The sequence below is a fragment of the Corvus cornix genome, chromosome 3, assembly GCF_000738735.6.
Source record: "Corvus cornix cornix isolate S_Up_H32 chromosome 3, ASM73873v5, whole genome shotgun sequence".
In the NCBI taxonomy this organism is placed as follows: domain Eukaryota; kingdom Metazoa; phylum Chordata; class Aves; order Passeriformes; family Corvidae; genus Corvus; species Corvus cornix.
Window position 1 is genome coordinate 78,277,795 of NC_047056.1, and position 19,454 is coordinate 78,297,248.

General features: G+C 37.2%; 1 protein-coding gene across 2 annotated transcripts in view; it reads left to right on the forward strand.

The window, feature by feature from the left end:
- UBE2J1 (ubiquitin conjugating enzyme E2 J1) overlaps positions 1-19,047 on the forward strand; it is a 28,876-nt gene extending 9,829 nt beyond the window's left edge. The window contains exons 2-8 of one of the 2 annotated variants that reach the window (XM_039569232.1): positions 1,161-1,234; positions 2,880-3,011; positions 3,576-3,660; positions 5,067-5,172; positions 7,049-7,178; positions 10,882-11,013; positions 17,826-19,047. In XM_039569232.1, the coding sequence (XP_039425166.1) occupies positions 1,161-1,234; positions 2,880-3,011; positions 3,576-3,660; positions 5,067-5,172; positions 7,049-7,178; positions 10,882-11,013; positions 17,826-18,098 (932 nt within the window). In that variant the 3' untranslated portion in view covers positions 18,099-19,047. The remainder of the gene's footprint in view (positions 1-1,160; positions 1,235-2,879; positions 3,012-3,575; positions 3,661-5,066; positions 5,173-7,048; positions 7,179-10,881; positions 11,014-17,825) is intronic. The other variant, XM_039569233.1, reaches the window with a different exon arrangement.
- The last annotated feature ends 407 nt before the right edge of the window (positions 19,048-19,454 follow it).

Here is a 19,454-nt window from a genome sequence, read left to right on the forward strand (position 1 = left end):
AGCCAATGCTGAGTCCAAAGCCTTTTCTGGTCCAGACTGGTTATCTTATTATTCCTCTCTAATGAACTGGTAAACCTTAATGAAGATGAAAGAGACAAACTGTTATTCAGCAGAATGCTGCTACCTGTGATGTGACCTGGTGGGATTTGTAAATTGTTTAATTGACACTTCCCTGTGGCAGCAGCATAACTGGGGTAACTGGCGGCAGCAAATTTCCACATAATCGTTGTTCTTTTTGGGTTGTAAGAAGTGAAATTCTCAAACTTCGAGCCATTGTTTATAGCTGTCCAAAAGCATGAAGGAGGAAAAGAACTTCTCACAGTAGACTGGAAGGAAAATTCCTCTGTGGGGTGGTTAGAGTTTTTTATTAGACATTAATGTATGGTGCACATGAGGGCACCTGGAAGTACAAGTGTTGTAGCAGCTTACAAAGTGGCCAGAAGAAGGAGATGCAGAAAATACAGATGATGCTGGTATTTCTGAAGTAGAAGGTTGGAGAAGGTTACTAATGACTATCCTGAAGTTATGATAGAAAAATACCTGGGCATTCACACTCAGTGGCAGGTTCCAACTGCAGAGGCCCTGGGTAAATTTTTATGGCTAGGCATATGTGTTTCCAAACCAAATAAAAACTTCATCTCCTCTCACTGGTGATGTGTTGGTTTCTGTCCAGTATTACTGTGACCTCCCTTTGAACAACTCAGGGAGTAGTCACGTAATTGTTACGGGAGGTATCAGGATAAAGCTTTTCAGCAGTTGTTAAAGATGCACATCTTTGATGTCCTGTATCATAAAATATTGAGGTTGTTAGCCGTGTATATCTTGTAGTCTGAAACTCTGTTAATATGTATGTTTTTCCTCCTGTCTGGTGCAGTTACTAATATAAAACTACTTCAGTCCCAGTGTTCAGTATTGAGAAACTCTGTGACCATGCAACATATTTTTCATAACTTTATGCTTGTATAACCCATTTAAGTTTTATTCATCGTAAGTAATTATATCGTGTCTTGAATTATGAACTCTAGTGAAGAAGCTGGAATATGCTGGAAAAGATTAGTTAGCTGAGTAGAGTTCTTCAAGAAATGTTTTATGTATTTTTCTATGCAATGCATATTAATTTATTTTCTTCATTTTCATGTCTTATGCCTTTTTTTTTTCAGCTGTCAAACGTTTGATGAAAGAGGCTGCGGAACTGAAGGATCCTACAGATCATTATCATGCACAGCCTTTGGAGGTTTGTTTCTCTATATGTTTGCAAGAGCTTGTAGTTAGGCAGTTTTATTCACATATACTCTTAATTAATATATACTTCTCTAAAATGCATATATATTTAAAATGTACATATTTAAGTGCTAGCAAACCTCTTTTTTTCCCTATGATGGAAATCAGCAGCAGAATTCAACTTCACTGGTTTTGTAGTTCCAGGTTTTTGGTGAAAGTACGTAATAGTTTTACATTGCACCTGAGTAGTTTTATGGCATGGATGTGTTTATTCCCCCATCTCCTTTCCAAGACTGTGTAAATACATAATATTTAAGTCAAGTTTTTTGTACCCAAACCTGAAATCGGGCTCAGTTGTTGAGTTGCTCACTGAAATACTTAACCCAAAGTGATCTCTGAGGATTGCTGTTTTGCATTTAAGAAAACCTGTGAAAAACATAAATGTGTGGAATTCTGGATGCATTGTAAGAGAGAGGGATTTCATGTAAGGAGTAGCTTCTTGCCTAAACACCCGGTTAAGTTTTTGGGCTGAGAGGACAACGAAGTTCTGGTGGTTAGAAGCTTAAACAGAAAACCCTTCTAATTTCACTGGATTAATTTAAAAAAGGCACTGTCCTGTGGTATCAGTTGGGAGGTTTGATTTTTAGCTGTTTGCAGAAATCTAAACATGCTCACGTAATGATGCATGTTCCTAGATGCTATAAAATATACCTTATTGTCTACTAGTTTCTATCTGTACCTTGTTTCCCCTTCCTGTGGTGAAATGAAAGGTTTAATCCTTGCTATTATTTGTAACCTACATGAAGGTCTTACTTCTGGATTGGAACAGTGTCTCACTGGGAAGAGAACAGTGGCAGATGAAAGGAAATGCTGGAAATCTTAACAGTTATCTCCTGTACTTGAAAAATTGTAACTAGGTGGGCAGTCCCAACGCTGTAATACCAGTGTTTAGGATTAGCTGAGGGATTTCGTTCACTGGCAACAAGCCTCCTTTGGGCTCCTGTCCTAACAGGAGGAGTTGTTCTGCTTGTAAATACTTGGGAAGTTATTGGCAGCAGAAGTTCTGCTACACAAAAGCCAGCTCAAAACCCCAAAGAAATAATGTTTAAAGAGAAGTTGTTTCAAAGTGTACCTGTTGTGCAATAAGGCACAGTAGCTGTTTCAAAACTGTTAGTGGAAGAGGAAGAATAGGAATTCTCTGGGGTGTGAGTCAAGTCCCTGTGTTGACCTGGGCACAGAAGGAGCTTTGGGGAGGCTGTCATTAGTGTTCTTCTTGGTGTAGGTCTCCCCTTGGTTCTCCAGAGATTTTTGTTAACTGAGGCAAAGATCCAGTTTTCTCTTCATTGACTCAGTTTTCCATCTGCGGGGTAATAAAACTCTTGGCATAATTTATACAGCTAGCGTAAAAAATTTGGATAATGAATTTGAGGGTTTTGGCGAATTATTGTGTAAGAAAATTACCAGAAAACTATAATGTTATATCCTTAGTGCTGCATTCTAGTAACTCTCCACTTGATTTTGACTTTTTAAAACTTCTGCTGAGCACTGTTTCTTCAGCCTGTCCTTGTTCAAGAAAATGGCATTGAGTTGTCTATTTCTGTGACAAACCCTTTTTTTTTTTTTTTGTTCCACTTCTTCGATTGATGGGGGCATTTTAGGATAATCTTTTTGAATGGCACTTCACTGTTAGAGGCCCGCCAGATTCAGATTTTGATGGAGGGATTTATCATGGGCGAATAGTGCTACCACCTGAATATCCCATGAAACCACCCAGCATTATTTTGCTGACGGTAAGTAAGCATGCTTACTAGTTTTTCATTTTCATGTCATCAATTTTATCATAGGTGGAGAGAGAGAGAGATTCTTGGCATTTAACATAATGTTGTTTTTGTAAGAAAGGTTGCATAGTACAGTATAACTGAAGATCCAAAATCTTCCAAGATGATTTTGGTAATCTCTAATTGCATGAAGCTTTATGCCTAATAAATTGAAGTTTTTTCCTTCAGGAGAAATCACATTGCTGATGTGATTGTCTAACATTTTGTTCTCCTCATGGGCCCGCTGGGTTTCTGTTGAAAACATTGCACAGATGTAGGAAGGCAGACCTGTAGTTTGGGGCAAAGGCCTTCCTTTGTGCATAGTTTTGTAGAAGGTTTTCTTAATGCACTAATAGAGTCAGATGACAGAGTTCTGTGTTCAGCAAGCTGAATGCCAATTTTGTGAGGTGGCAGTAATACAGTTGTCACATATTGTTTGCATATGGAATTCTTTTGATCATGATTTTTACAACTTTTACCAAAACTCAAGAGTTAACTTCTAGCATGTTTTTTTGTATCCTCCTTCTTCCTTTGAAGGCAAATGGCAGGTTTGAAGTGGGGAAGAAAATTTGTTTAAGCATCTCAGGGCATCATCCTGAAACATGGCAGCCTTCGTGGAGTAGTAAGTAACAATTATTTGGAAAATGTTACCCCTGTCAAACTACTTGTTTCTTAAACTAAAAAAATCTCATGAAGAATATTTATAGTGGAAAAGGAGACAGATTTTGGGGGTGTAAAATTGTGGGGGAATTTGTCAAATGTAAGGTTATGAAAGAGCAAAATAGATGGATTTGGAAATGATATTAAGTAAAAGCCAGGGTTGAGAAACTGAGGGGTGATGGTAAGCTCTACTTTACTTGGATGCATAAGCATTAAGAATTCTCAGACTGTTAGAATATTCTTTGTGGATATTTAAATTGTTCTTATGAAAATAAATGCTATTACTTTGCCCTGTTTTTGTATGATCACTAAAGCCAGCTTGAATATTAATAGAGGGGAGTTTTCAAGTCTAATGGTGTGGTTCTGAGCACTAAGAGGAAAGATAATGTGGTCTGAGTTCAGAATAACTGAATCTGCTCTATTTTTTAAAACACTATTATCACAGAAATTGAGAGTTGGCACAGTTCATCCAAGGCAATATGCTTGTGTTAAAGTAATTTTAGTTTTGCTGAGTACAATATATCAATTATTTCTTGACATATCAGTTTCACTTTTAAAATATGTTGGTAAGATCTTAGGAGTTTTCTAGCAGACCACTCTTCAACTTTTGTTAGGTCTCTTACGTTTTTTAAAAGCACAGAAAATGCTGTGTTTCTAAATAGGAGTTGTAAATACCTGTCTCTTTTCTGTGGTACTTATTTTTGATGTGGTATTTGTTTACTAAATCTATTAGCAAAGTGAATTCTAAAATTTCATTACTTCTCTAAAACAAAATCCAAGTATAGATGTTGTCAAGAGAGATGCTTTAGATGACAATTCTGTTACAAGCAGTTATTAATATTTTAAGTGAGCTCCTTCCCCTATTATGATGACATAAAAGGAACAAACTCTGTGATACTTTACATAAAAGAAAAACACTGAGCATGTATACGGTAAAGTGCAGAATTAATGTCTAATAGAAAGCACACACAAAAAGAATTCCCTGTGAACCTTCTTACCTTCTTCTTCTCCCCCTGCCTCCCCTCCCCTCCCTGTCCCCCTCCCCTTTATATGCCAGTTCTGCCTTACCTTTTTTTGATCATTTTTAAAGTATGGAACACTCTTCTTGTTGGAACATTTTTGTTACAATTGATTTTTTCTTCTCTGTTCGCTGATGGCCTTCTCTTTATTTACAATATGATGTTAAAACAAAACTAAGAAAGCCTTGCAGTGTACCAAAAAAAAACCACCAAACCAGAGCTGCTTGTATGAAATTGACTTGGCAGAATGAAGTTTTGCAGTCAGAGCTGCAACTTTTATGAGTGTGGAATGAGATTACATGACTGTTGTTTCTGCCACCTTGTTTATAGCTCTGTTTTCCCATTTTAGTAAGAACAGCTTTATTAGCCATCATTGGTTTTATGCCAACCAAAGGTGAAGGAGCAATAGGATCTCTAGATTACACACCAGAAGAAAGAAGAGCTCTTGCAAAGAAGTAAGTGCTAAGTTTGTTACTGTAGGTACATATGTATTCACTCACTTTTAGAGTAATGCATTGAGTAGAAAATAAGGTACTTCAGTCTATTATCTTGCATTTATTCCAAATATAAAACAAGTTTGATGCCTTGCATATGTAGTTGGTTTTTTTTCTCTGAATATTGTGCAAACTTGGAACTTGCAGTCAAACAAAATACTTTTGAGAGGGCTCTGTTCTTTCCAGCATTGTGTGGTCATATTAGAGGTTTGTCGGAAATTCAGGCTTGGAGATGTAATTAACATTGTGATCCTGTACTAATTGCAGCATGGAGGGAAAGTGGGTATGATGGAATTGATAGTAAGTGGGGGAGAAAACAACCAAGACAATAATGTATCTTTGCCCTTAAGTACATAATAATAATAATGAAATAATGACAAAATTCTGAAGCAACTGCTTCTAAATGATCTCCAGGAAATTAGCTTAAGATGAGGTTACTATGATGAAATTATTAGCTTAGTGGACAAATGGAAAGCAGTGGGTGTTGTTTATAGGGACTTTATCAAGGCTTTTGGTGTTCTTTCCCTTATCCTCAGTCATGAAGTACAGCCTAGGTAGGTGGGGACAGTAAGGTGGATTAAGAACTGGCTGAGCTGCCTGGCTCAAAGGACTGTGATAACTAACACAATATCCAACTGCAGGCTGGTCACTACTGGTGTATTCCCGGTGTCATTACTGGGGCCAGTGCTATTCAGTGTCATTAGTGGCATTAACAACCTGGATGCTGGGACGAGGTGCACCCTCAGCAAGTTTGCAGGTGAACAGAGCAGAGTAGCTGATATGCCAGAAGGTTGTGCTGCCATTCAGAGGAGCCTCAGCGGGCTGGAGGAATGTCAGAGAAAAGTCCTGCCCCTGGAGAGGAATAACACCAGCTGATTATCTGGAAGGGAGCTTGGAAGGGAAGGTTCTGGTGGAGACCAAACTGATCATGAGGGAGCAGGATGCCCTTGCAGCAAAGAAGGCTGATGGTGTCCTGGGTAGCATGAGGAGAAGCATTGCCAGGCGGTCAAGGGAAGTGATCCTACTTCAGTACTCAGCACTGGTGAGACACCAGGAGTGCTGGGTTCAGGTCGGGGCTGTGGCCAGGTCAGGGTACAAGAAAGATAAGGACTTCCTGGAGCTAATTCAGTGCAGTGCCACAAAGGTGATTGAGGGCTGGAACATGTTTCATACAGGGAGATAGTGAAAGAGCTGGGAGTGTTCAGCCTGGAGAAGAGAAGGTTCAGGGGATTATATCTATGTGTACTAATATCTGAAAGGAGGCTGTAAAGAAGGCAGAACCAGACTCTTCTCAGTGGCATTCAGTAACAGGAGTGAGTCAGTGGGACAGGTTGGTCTTGATACTGTGCTGTCAAGGCTCTACGGTTCCTCACTGGCCTGGAGAGCTGCCTGCAGTGTGCCCCATATACCGATGATGTGTGCAAGAGAGGGAAGGTAAGGTTTTCCTAGAAACCGAAATTCCTGGATTGGAGGTGCAAGCTCCTGGGTCCAGTATAACATTTGTAATAATAGTTAAATCTTTATCACTTATCATTTTTATTTGCTGCAGATATAAAATAGGTTTTTTAATTGTAAGAAATTATTAATAAAGTATAAATAATCGTGTTATGTAAGTCAGTTGTTAATACTTTCCTAAATGACATGAGAGAATTTGTGTTAGTAATATAGATAATTGTCAACATATTTTTTCAAGATAATGTGATTTGAGGCAGAGGGAAGTGTTTCTAAGCTACTGGCCTTGCCACCACTTGACTTTGTATGGATTGTTCTGCAAAAAGTTTGTTTAAACAAGCACACAGGAACACTGAGAACATGCTATTCTGTCATTTGTGGGCAGGTCACAAGACTTCTGTTGTGAAATGTGTGGCACGTCTATGAAGACAGCCCTCTTACCACTGACATCTGGAAGCGTGTCAAGCCAGGCAGACAAGGAGGCTAAAGAACTTGCCAGGCAAATTAGCTTCAAGGTGAAGTCACTGTTTAAACTTTTACCTCTCTTGTATAAAATTAGAAAAAAAATACTGAGGAAAAACTTGTAAATCGCAGAAACATTCATAATTTCAGAAAACCTTCATCTATGGCTATTTGGAAGCCTGTTTTCTTGGTATAGTCTGAAAGAGAAAAATAAGAGTGGATCTCTTGAAATTTGCTAGTTAATAAGTTGTGCATCTCAAGCATTGATTGGTTAATTTTAATTCTAGTGGTGACCAGTGTGGTAAAAACTACCTTTTACTTCCCTATTTTCAGACACTAATAACTTGATTGAATTCTCCAGAATTAGTCTTATCATGAAAGTTCTAGGAAAGTTTGGGCAGAGCTAACCTAAATTTTTTACCTTTGTGATTTTTTTTTTTTTCCCTTTTGGCTTATGGAAGGAATAAAACATATTACTACTGAAAAATGGTTGCAAATTCTTTTGAACTACTCTGCTACTATCTGAAGATACTGAAAGTTGAACTCTGGTATGGAAGTTGCTGTGACCGAAAAATGTGTTCTCTAGCTTGTGTTTCAGTGAAAGCAAGGTTTGTTTAGACAAATACATTCCTTAGAGAATTGCATGTCTTGCATGCACAGTGTTGTTTTTCACTGGGTTTACCACTAAACTCTTAAGTCAGCCACAGAGGAAGACTACTGTGCATGAGGGCAGGGAGCTACAGTTATTTTATGACAATGCGGCATTAGTGCAGAGCACATCCTCACTAAGGCCAAGGCTGGCAATATGTCCCCTTTTGTCACCCATGTTCTTCTAACGCTGTCCTAAAGGCTACTTTTACTTTTTTTGTGTGCCATGAAAGCAAAGATGGTCGTCTTCTGAGCATTCCTGCCAATTTTGCAGGACATGCATGTTCTCATGCCATAACGCTTATGATAAAAACATCTCCAAGTATTTTACAAAGATGAGATAGAGGGACAGAGTTCTAAAGCTGAGCTACTTGGAGAAGCAATGGACTGCTTTTTCCTGGCTTTTTAAAAATATATAAGGGTTTAAAATTGTAGGATTGATTTTTACTTAAGAACTGCTAATCTTCATCAGAGAAATTCTAGAAATATCAGAGTATGTTTTTATTTGGGCTTCTTCTGTGAGAGAAAATTCGTAGCTTACATTTCATACCTTTTTCAGATTTAAAATGAAAGACTTAGGGACATCAGTCTTTAAAGAACATTGGTGCTTTCCATGTACCTATATGCTTGACACCACCTCCTAAGAACAAGCACTTGTCAGGGAAAAAATGAACAAAAGTCTTAGGTTTCTACAGCCTTTTACAATCCGTTGTGGGGTTTTTTTAGTAAGGCTAAAACAGTTCTGTCCTCTGATTGCATCCTTCTTCCCATCTCAAATCAAATTTTAGGGGTTGGGGTTTTTTAAGCTTCCTGCTTCTCTGCTTTGCTTGACTTTCTTACCTGTTTGATGTTAGGCTGAGGTGTTCAGTTGATGTGTTTGTAATAAACTAATAGTATGAATTACTAGCAGGAAATACAGAAGTTTTTAATCATTTGGATATATTTCATGTCAATTTATGGGGTAAGATTTAACATCAGATTGCTGATTGAGTGTATAATGTGAGAGAGTCTCTCTATTAGCAAACATACTAGCAAACTCTGCATTAGCTTCATCCTTAAAGAAGAGATTTCCTAACTTTGTGTAGGTGATCCCAGGATTTTTGTGTTTCTTACCAGCTTTAAACAAAGTGGTAATTTAAAAAAAAGCCCCATGTGTGGTATTGAGATAGGAATATGAAATTCAGGAGGGAAAAAAAATCCAACACACTTTCTCATTACGGTTTTCCTGCTTCTGTGAACATCCACCTTTGTTCCTGTCTGTTTTAATAGAAAATTATATTTTGTATTAGTTTTATATTGACTTCCAAAATGTTTTCTGCATTTTAGGTGTTATATAACAGAAATTCCATTTTGCTTAAAAAAGGATAAAGAAAAAGAAATTACTGATCGCATATGTATCACTGTAAAACAGTATAGTTTACCTTCATGTTGCCATTACAAAGCATATTTTGCAGTAAAATTAATTCTCTGCTCACCATCATTATTATGTTTAAATATGTTGGTCATCTTTTGAATGTTAGTCTGACTTCAGTCTAGATACTAGACTTAGTACTTTCATAAACTAAATTAAATCATATGCACATTTTGTAGTCCTTTATAGAGATTAACAGTAAAGGTTAAATAAGCTCATCTTGGAAAAAGGAAGAGTATGAAAATCAGTACTCACAGGTTCCAGGGAACTTATGATTGAATGTAGGAAAGAAGCGTTTTCAAATTGCTGGAGCAGACTACCCAGACAGGCTGTGGAATCCCCAGCTTTGGAGATGCTCAAAACTTGTCTGGACATGACTCTAGAGAGAGTTGGTCCAGGGACATCTAGAGGTCTATTCCAGTCTAAATTTTTCATAATTCTGTGTTGCTTTGTTGATGATCCATTTTTGAATCATAACTTTTCCTGTCTGATATTACTGTTCATAATAGTCAAATGCAAGGGGAAAGCAGTGTTGTCAGCTTCTAAATTTTCAAATGTTAAATCCATCTCCAGATTGTTTCGGTGCCATATTTCTTGGATTCTCTTGAGGTAATACACATCAAGAAAGAGAGAACTTAATTTCCTCACACTAAATAGTATAATGAAAGAATATTATACTGTGATCTTATCAGTTTGTTGTCACCATAACTGGTTGTTTTCTAATACACCGTTTGTATTTCTTGCTACTACTACCACCACTACTTATATCTGCATTTGAAGACAGTTACTAGATTTGAAGTTGTCGTCCTTGTAATAAATTGGGATCTAGACACATGACTTGGGAGGTGACTTGCTTACTGATAAAAATTGGTCTGGTCATGACTTCTTTTTTTATTTGAAATGTGTCAATTTTAAAAGTATTTCAGTTCAGCACTATAATGGTACGTACTTTTCCATTCCCAAGAGATTATTGCTAGCATGTATACTAGGGTTTGTGTTCTCCTACATGATACTACTGATTTCTTGTCTCAGATTTCCTAGGCATGAAACCTAAATTCTGGGAAATAATGCCTAGTAGACATTTTGTAAATGTATACGAAAGCAGTATCATAAGATACATTTTTTGTTTTACTCTGTGCTGAAATTTAAATACTGAACATTGGTATGCATATACTACCCAATGTAGTGTCATGCATATATGCCCACTCTGTCTGTGAGGCAACTTTGGTACTGAAACCAGTATAGCCACATTACATTAGCACTCACAAGACGCTCCTTAGTCTTGTGGGGGAACAGGCTGTGCTACTTCACTTGTATCAACAGTAGGTCAGCATTGTCTTAAGGACATGCAAAACACAAGTTTTAAAAATGGTGTTATTCTGACATAATGTCCTGGATCTTCTAAAGAATTTTATTTTTTGCTCTCTACATCTGTGCTTTTTTTGAATGTTGTATTTGTTTTTACGTGCAAACAAACTTCAAAATTGTTTTTTAAACTGCACATTTGCAGACTTTTTTAAAGAATGAAAATTTCTTTAACGTATTGCTGTGTGATTGAGATGCAACTGGCACATCTGATTATTACATTTTGGTAAGCCTCATATTCTCTACAATAAAATACACATTCCACAATAAGCCAGATCTTTTTGGAGCAACTTTGATCTTGTCTGTGAAGTGTACATATGTGCTTCTTGTAGGCAGAGGTCAATTCATCCAGGAGGTCTGAGGCTGGACCCTCAAACGCATCAGGACTGAACCACTCTGCTGCTTCATGTGAGCCTCAGCAGGATGGTGCAGCTAGAGCATTCCCAGATCCAACAAGTGCGACGGTATGGTCCATCTTTGAGCTTTATTGGGCATAGTCTGAACATGAAATTGGTTCTCTTAAGCTGAGTCCTGATTAAGAGTATGTAGTTCACATATTTATTCTGGAACTCTTGCATACTTTTATATAAAATCTATTAGCAAATAGTGTGCTGAATAACTTTTAGAAATAGCAATCTCTGCTTTCACTTCCTTCCCTTAAAACAATAAATAAAGTTCTTTTAGCAGTTCTTCTTCCCAATGTTTCCTTTAATTACATTAAGTGTTGATTAAAATTTTATGGTGTCTGAAGCACTACAATTTACCATCTGCATAATGTAGCATGGGTTTTTTTCAACAGAATTCTTAGCCAGAGGCAAAAAATGTTTCAGTGATAACCTGTAGCTTTTAAATATTAATCAATACTATCTCCCTGCCTTTTATAACCTCTTAAGTAACTCTAAAATATTCTTACCATTTGAAGTATGACACTTATGTTTTAAAACTGCTAGGTGTAGGGCTTACATAAAGGTTTCAGAAGTGACTGAGGTCTGGTGATGGGCCAAGGCAGCTGCTGATAGAACTGTTGCAAATGCAATCTAAATTCACTGATAAATTGCAGGCAAATCCCAGCTAAGCTGCCTTTTTTAGAGAGGATGGGGCTGCAGATTGGTTAAAAAACCTAAAACATGTCAAATAACGTCAGAACATCTGTTGTGTGTTTGAAACATATTTTCAAGCTACGTAGAAATATAAACATGCTAATAGCATACTTTTTTTCCCCACAAGAAGAAATTTTCCAGATTGTTCAGGATTTAATAAACCATTTTATTTTATTCTTCTTGTTACAAATCCTGGCTAATATAGTAGAAAGAGCTGACATACCAAGGCATTGCTGGTGTTTTCTTGAGGAGAGAAACTTTTTAAAATTAATCACACTTTTAAGAAAACTGGTTTTATCAATTATACTGATTTAATAATTAATGATAAATTTAATTTCCAGAAGAACAGGCCCATGGGAAATCAGACCTTTAAACATATAAATGCATGTAAAATATTTTTATATATGATTAACTGTAAATGATAAGCAGGTTCATGTTTTAGGGAATTAATATTTGGGATTTTTAGTTTTAGTTTGAACCAACACCTGTGTTTCTGAGCTGTCACATTTTGAGTGTTAGGAATTATCTGGAGCCATTCAGTAGGGAAAACAGACACAAAGTGGAAGAAAGAAATGTGTAACAGGAAAGACTATTTTAAGGAATTTGAGCTTGCTATTTTTGTGTTCTTTTTCATGTGAAAGTTAATAGAAATCTTTTCAAAGTAGGGCACTCTGGGCCTTGTTCTGTTTAGATGTGTGAAAGACTACCCATGCTAACCTCAGATCTTTTCTACTCAGCTGGGTTTCTTACATGTGTAAAATCTGTTTATTGAGTTCTTGTTATGTAAAGACCTGATTAAGTCTGCCTCATTAAGTTGTGTTAGATGTAGGCAGCACCAAAACATATTATTCTCTCTTCGTGGATAAAATAAATGTTTGCCATGTACTCTACAATGTGTGTTTAATTAAAAGCTATTGTAGAAAATTTGCTGGGTTTACTCTCTTTGAAAAGAGTATAAAGGGGAGAGGTAGGCCCAGTGCTGAATTCTTGTATTAGTTTGTGTAATTCCTTCTGGTACAGTAGATTAATGTGTCTCACTCTGAAGCCATGGGACCTTTTGTCTTTCTAAACAATACAGAGGTGAATACTAGAAGTAATCATGCAGAAAAAATGGAGTGTTACCTTTCTTTTGCTCCTAGAACAGTTGTAACCAGTCTTTACATTAAAGACACAATGGTAAATAGGTGCTAAGGAAAGGCTCACCCCTACGTGAAAGTGAAGGAATCTCTAGACTGTGTTTTACTATGCGACTGCTTCATGTTTGTTCTCTCCAGCAACAGTTCTCCATTCCATAATGTTTTATACCTTTAAGTATAAAGGACAGGGATTTTTAAAATGTATTAATGGCAATATATTTGTGAGCACAGTGATGTCCTTTCTGGGACAGGCTTAACATAATTCTTGTATGAAGAGCACACTGAAACGTGTCTCTGGCATGGCATCACTTTGTGTCCATTCCTTTGTTCTGTGGGGGCCCTTATTCCTGAAGAGAGAATTTTTCATTCCATCAGAAGAAAATATATTTTCAGTTAGCTCTCCCTTCTGTCAGCTTTCACTTAGGGAAAGGATTGTATGCCCACTGACTAAAGAAGGACCAAGACTTACAGTGTTTCAGTTAAGCATGTGTTTTTCCGATTTCAAAACTCAGTTTGAAACCGCTGTTTATATTTTGGCTGTCATTGTGTTACTCAGTACTTCAGTCTTACAGATTCTTGCCCTTTGAAGATACATGCTGTGTAGTTGCCTCATGGATGTGTTTGTCTATGCTGTGGGAGAGGTGCACTCAGAGTTCTTGACTTTCGTGCTTTCCCTACATGACCATGTCTTCCAGGTCACTTCCCTTCCTCCCCACCTTCTCTCGTCTTTTTGCCACACCAGCTGTGGTTGTTCCCATTCACAGCCCTGTTAGTAATGACTGGAATGTGCAACACTGGTGCAGATGTTGCACGTTGGCTGCTAAGTTTTATGTGCCTGTATTATTAAACATTTATCAAGGCTTTAAACAGCTTATTTTTCAAGGAAGAAGAAGAAGGGGAAGGGGTTGGCTCTCATGCCAGTGAGAGCTGCTTCCCAAGAGAACTTGTCACAACAACTTTATTGAGGTTTGCCAGGTGCAAGGCAACGAGTACAACAGCATGAGAACAAGAAAAGGAACAACACTACTCTGGAAAATGCTTCCACAGCAACCTGTATAAAAGGATACAGAGCTGCAAAGAACCGTCTTTAGGCATTAATAAGAGTAAAACACCAGGCTGTCCAAGGCATTACGTGACACAGTACGTCTGAGGAGTCTAAACCCAGCGCAGAGAACACCTCTGGACTACTTCTGACAATATTTTTTTTTCTTTTTTTTTTTTTTCTTTTGATTTGTAGTTGCTGTCTGCTCAGGCCAAAGTAGTGGTACATTATTCTTGTTTCAGTATTCAAATTGCAGGCAAGGTACTACTGAAAGTTGGCTTGATAAAAGTAATTGCCCTTAGTATTAAGGTGAGATCCTTCCACATCTGAGCAAAACAATGTTTTTGAAGGAATATATTATAGATACTCAGGTTTGACTTGGGTTGGACTCAGGTCCAGTGGTCACCTGAATTTTGGTACCAAAACTCTGATCACAGTCCGTGGGACTCTTTGGTGGACACTGGAGAGTACTGCAGTTTACTCAGCAGCAGAGGCTGGTAGGCTGCATTTCTCTGTCTTCCCCCCTGATTGCGCTGACTAAATCCATGTGGATTATGGGTGTCTGAACTCCCACCGAATCTGTAGCAATACATTTGGTGTATTAATATGGAATGATGTCCCACCTTGGGGCTTATAGCTAATGAATAAAGTTGATGCTTGATAAGCTTTATCAAGGAACAAGGTAAAAATTGTGGTTAGGCTGTTTTCTGATAAGCTGGGAATACATTAAGCCTCAGTACACCTGTTAGTAAACAATATCCTATAGTAGTGAGCTGCACTGATAGTAGTGGCTGGATGAAGCATTACAAGGGCCAATAAACAGTGTAACTGAAGCCAGCTACTCTTGAGCTGATGAAGGAGGTTTCTGTCAAAAAATGAGGCTGTGTTCTGATGCATGAGATTTATAGAAGCCCTTATCTTTAATCATAAGTTCTGAATGATATATTGGTAAAAAGTGTTTCCCTTTATCTCTGTTAAGGGGTGTCTTAGTTTTGTAATACTACAGCAACAATTTTAAATGTCTTGGCAATTGACAATACTTGTCCCAACTTTGATTCATTAAAAAATAGATGTTTTTCATATTAGCCATTAAGCCATGCTGTGTCAAACTTTGGCTTTTCTTCAGTTGGAAGTCACACAAACAAACAAGTATTTCACCTATCCTGATATCTGCATCTGTCCCCAGATCATTAGTATAAGAGAAAGAGACTTCAGTAACCCAGACGATTTATATGGTTCTGTGTTCCTAGAGTTTGCTGTATTTTTAAAACATCCCTTCTAAGATGATTATTTAATCCTTCTAGTATTCTGATAAAATTTTTTTAAATAATGGCCTGGAGATATAAAGGATGCAATGAATTTCACCATTCTTCAGTAGACTAAACATGTTACAAATTTCCTTACTTGCATTTTGTTAGACGATACAAGTTTTTGTTAACTCTGATATAAGTGTATTTTACTGAAATAGCTTATTCATCAAATAATTAATCAGATGTCCTTGGAGCAAAGTTTTCTATCAGTCCAAACAGTTTCAGAAGTTTCAGAAATAATATGACATGTAGTAATATAAATAGTATGTAATAATATTACATGTGTGTATTAAATGTCTGTAAAGATAAGATCAGCTGCTAAAGGTGGCTACAATGTAACTATTATTAAATATTTCTATTTTTAGTCTGTTAAGCCCTCATCCATATTTCCAGTGTGGTTTGACAAAAACCATGATTTGGCAGAAATAATTAATGGAACTTGTGTTATGTGAGGTTTTGTGTTAGTCTAAAAAACTTGTAATGTTTGCTTATGAAAAGTTTAAAGACTTGCCATTAGGGTGAAGACAAGATGATTTTGATTTTTTTTGCTAGTACAGCGCATCTGCCACTTTTAGGATTCTTAACAATTTAGTCTTCAAACAAAAAAAAAATCTATCTATCTATCTGTCATTTAAGATACTGTAGCACCAGGACTCAACTTTATATTGGATCATAATCACTCATTTCTTATCTTTCTTCTGCATGTCTGGTAATAGTTGGCCACTGATTGAGAATCTCAAGGTGGTGCATTAGCTGAGCTTTGGGTGAAGCTGTTGGTCTGCTGCCACCCCAATCCATCTATAATTTCCTCAGAAAAATAGCTTAAAACCTTGAAATTCTCAGTGAGATTTCTCTTGAATCACAGATCTGTTCATGTCAGTGTATGACAGCTTGTTCTGTTCAGAACAGGGCCTTTCTGTTTTATTATTAAAGTTTTGCAGTGATGAGAAGATGTGTGGGACAGCCAGTGCTAGGTACTTTTGTTAGTAAGATGGACTAGGAATATTTATAGATTTTTAAAATTTCTTTAAAAACTATTAGAAGAAGAAAAACACTGCCTACTTGAATTGGTAGTTCTTGTGTCCTGAATTCACTTTTGTCCCCCTCACCTTCTGGATGATGGGAATGTAGATGAGTCTAGGAATTTCATTTTTCAAAGACTTGGCTTCCCTAAGTCTTTATTTTCCTTGGCATGAGGAGCTTTCAAGTGAGTTCAGTGTGAAGCAATTTATTTTTTTTGCAGTGTACTGGAAATCATGACAGGCTGCTTGGGGTGTTAGTGGCTGTCTCTGCTGATAAAATGTGTCTTTTAAAAACATTTTTCTTTGAAGCTACCCAAGCTGCTTTGCTTATTTAGGCAAGACACCTGTGTAAACAGGCAAGTTGTCAAATGTGGCAAGTAATTGCGTAAGTACTTCCTTGCCAGTGATAAACAGTGGGAAATAATAATGATGAGGAGGTAGGAATGGAAAGCCTCTTCCCTGGGCTAGACAAATCACTGACGAGGTGAAAATTTGTCCACACACAGACCAAGTGATATTTATTGTTTTGTGGATTGTCAAACCTGATACGCAGTTGAGGACATTCCCTATCTGGTCGTGTGGAAAGGTTATCTTTTATGGATATCGTAGATGGCTGAAGCAGTGCTTAAGGTTATGGGTATTGTGTCCATTAAAAGGCTTTGGAAACAAATATAAAATGTCCAGAGTTCTAGTTTTACCTGCTGTAATGATAATCTTTTAGAAGGAAAGGGGGAGAAAGCTAACTCTGGAAAATAGCTGCAAGTTGCTTTAAATAGGAATACCAGAAAACTGTTCTGAGGACTGAAAATAAGACTTAAAAATTTTAAAATCTGCGATTTTTTCTCAGAGCTTCTTTTTTTTTTTTTAAACACTTCAAAGTTGAACCTTGTCAAATGCTTATTTCTTATGACTGTCCTGTATCACTATTTTTGATATTAAATGTCGGAAGTTTGAGCTTTTTAGTCTTGCAAGAAGGATTAGACTGGTGGAAGATCAGATGTCATATTTTCTAGTTCATAAGATTGAAACTTGTTTTCTTCAGTGTAAAACTCTCGTGAGGAGAACATGATTCGCTGAAGTTTCTTTTTTAGTACTTGTAATGTCACACCGAATTTGACCAGTAGAGGGCAATAGATAAGTGCCTGCACACGTGCTGTGCTTGGGAACGCCTGCTGGTATCACGTAGGTGGTTTGTGGTTAGGACTTCTGTTGTGATTTTTTTTTTTCAGTGGTGGTGGTGGTGATGAGAACAGACTTCTGAACCCAGCTGTCCAAAGGAAGCACTGCAGCATTGCTTAATTACAGTACTTGGACTTCTCTCCATCCTTCCTTTGGCTTCCCCAACTTGTTTCCCCTTCAGTATAGGTGACATTGCAAATCCTCAGAGATTTAACTATCTGGAGGATTATTAAAGATTTCGTGAGCAGCAAAGAGTTAAATCATAGACAAAGATATTTGAAATCTCTTTAACACAAATATGGTTTGACAGAATTCCTTCAGCCTTTTCTTGTCCATAGGACTGCTAATTTTCAGCTATAACAATCTTGTAATTATTAGTGACATGTATTAACAGTTATCTGAAGAGTACATTTTAGTCCTTATGATTTTATCTCTTGCCAATCTTATGTGCTGTATTGTCTCACAACTCCCAACATTTCTTTTCCAGTCTGAAACTCAGAACAGCAGTGCAGTGGCTGGCCAGGAGCGTACTCCAGCTGTGTCCACTACCACCACCTCGATGAGTCCTCGGCAGCGCCGTGCGCAGCAGCAGAGCCAGAGACGGGCCCCGACTTCAACCGACTTCAACCGGGCACAGCAGCCGAGGGTCAACACGAACCACACGGGCTCAACTGTGCTCATCGTCCTGCTGACCTTTGCGCTGGCAGCTCTCATATTTCGTAGAATATGTTTGGCTAACGAGTATATATTTGAGTTGTAAGGTGGTTTGTCCTAACAGCAGTGACTTGAATGCTTCACTGAACATTCTGTATTGGCTATGACATGGAAACTGTTTACAAAGGTTACTTTTGTATTTACGCTTAAATCCTTATGAATGTTAATGTACCTACGGATACATTACTTGTAAGAAAAGCAAAGTTGGACATGCAGCTAGAAGTTTTAATTGAGTGCCCGCTAGATACTTGGAGAAACAGTGCAGTGGAGTAGTAACATTAAGGCATGTGGAATGGGACTAAATTTGTGTCATTTATAAACTAGAAAAAGACAATTTTTAAGAAGTGGTTGATTAAGTTTTTTACGGGGGCATAAACACCCATCTAAGTACCCTAAGTTAGTATGAGATTTGGCATTGGAGAGGGGATTATAAAATGAAACACTACTATGTGTTTGTGTCTGGTGAACTCCTAATTTAGAGGGAATACAATTTTGTAACCACTTTAGTTTGCCATGACACATTTCCAGAGGGGAAACACATACAAATTGGTTGTGATGCTGCTTTGTGTGTGTGGAAGGGGGAAAAGAGTATGGGAGGAAAGTAGGTGCCAGAAAACTACTTGCATTATTTTGATTTTTATTTTTCGGAACAAAGATTGGATAACCTTTTGAAAGATTTGAATGTCCTCTTCTAGTACTTTCAATTGTATATCTTGTTTTTAAAATTTGAAGATTATACGAAACATGTCTATTCTTGCAATAGTTATAAATATGTAATATAATTATTTACCCAGAGCTATTGTCTTTTAATTATACCAGAAATATACATAATGTGTTGAACTGAATGTTTCATATGTAGTTTTATTTACTAAAGAAAATTTAAACCTTATTATACTTAAATTCTCATATATATGAACATGCTTAAGAGAAATATTTATTACAACCCTGCTAGTAATAAAGTTTCAAGCCAGTCTTTGGATATGTTTCACATATCACATGGCAGTTGGTTTCTTGTTTGTCTGGGGTTTTTTTTGGTTGGTTGGGTTTTTGTGTGGGGGTTTCTTTTGGTTGGTTGGTTTTTTCCTTTGTTACTTTCGGGGCTTTTTTTAATGCGTTCTTTTTTTTTTTTTAACCTAAAATCAATACTTTGGACCCAGAGATCTTCTTATAATAAGTTTATTTTAAAAGTCCCTGGTAATATTCATGAATACTGTGAAAAAGCATGTACAAGCAGTAGGCCTACAATTGTTAGGGTTTTGAGAAGTTTCATCTGTGACTGTTTAAATACTGAAGTAGAAGACAGCAATGGGTGGGATAATCTTCCTCTTGTATTATTACTGTTCAAATTATTGTTCAGCATGTTTATTTCATAGACAAGGAAATTTAGCTAGCTTTCATTTTG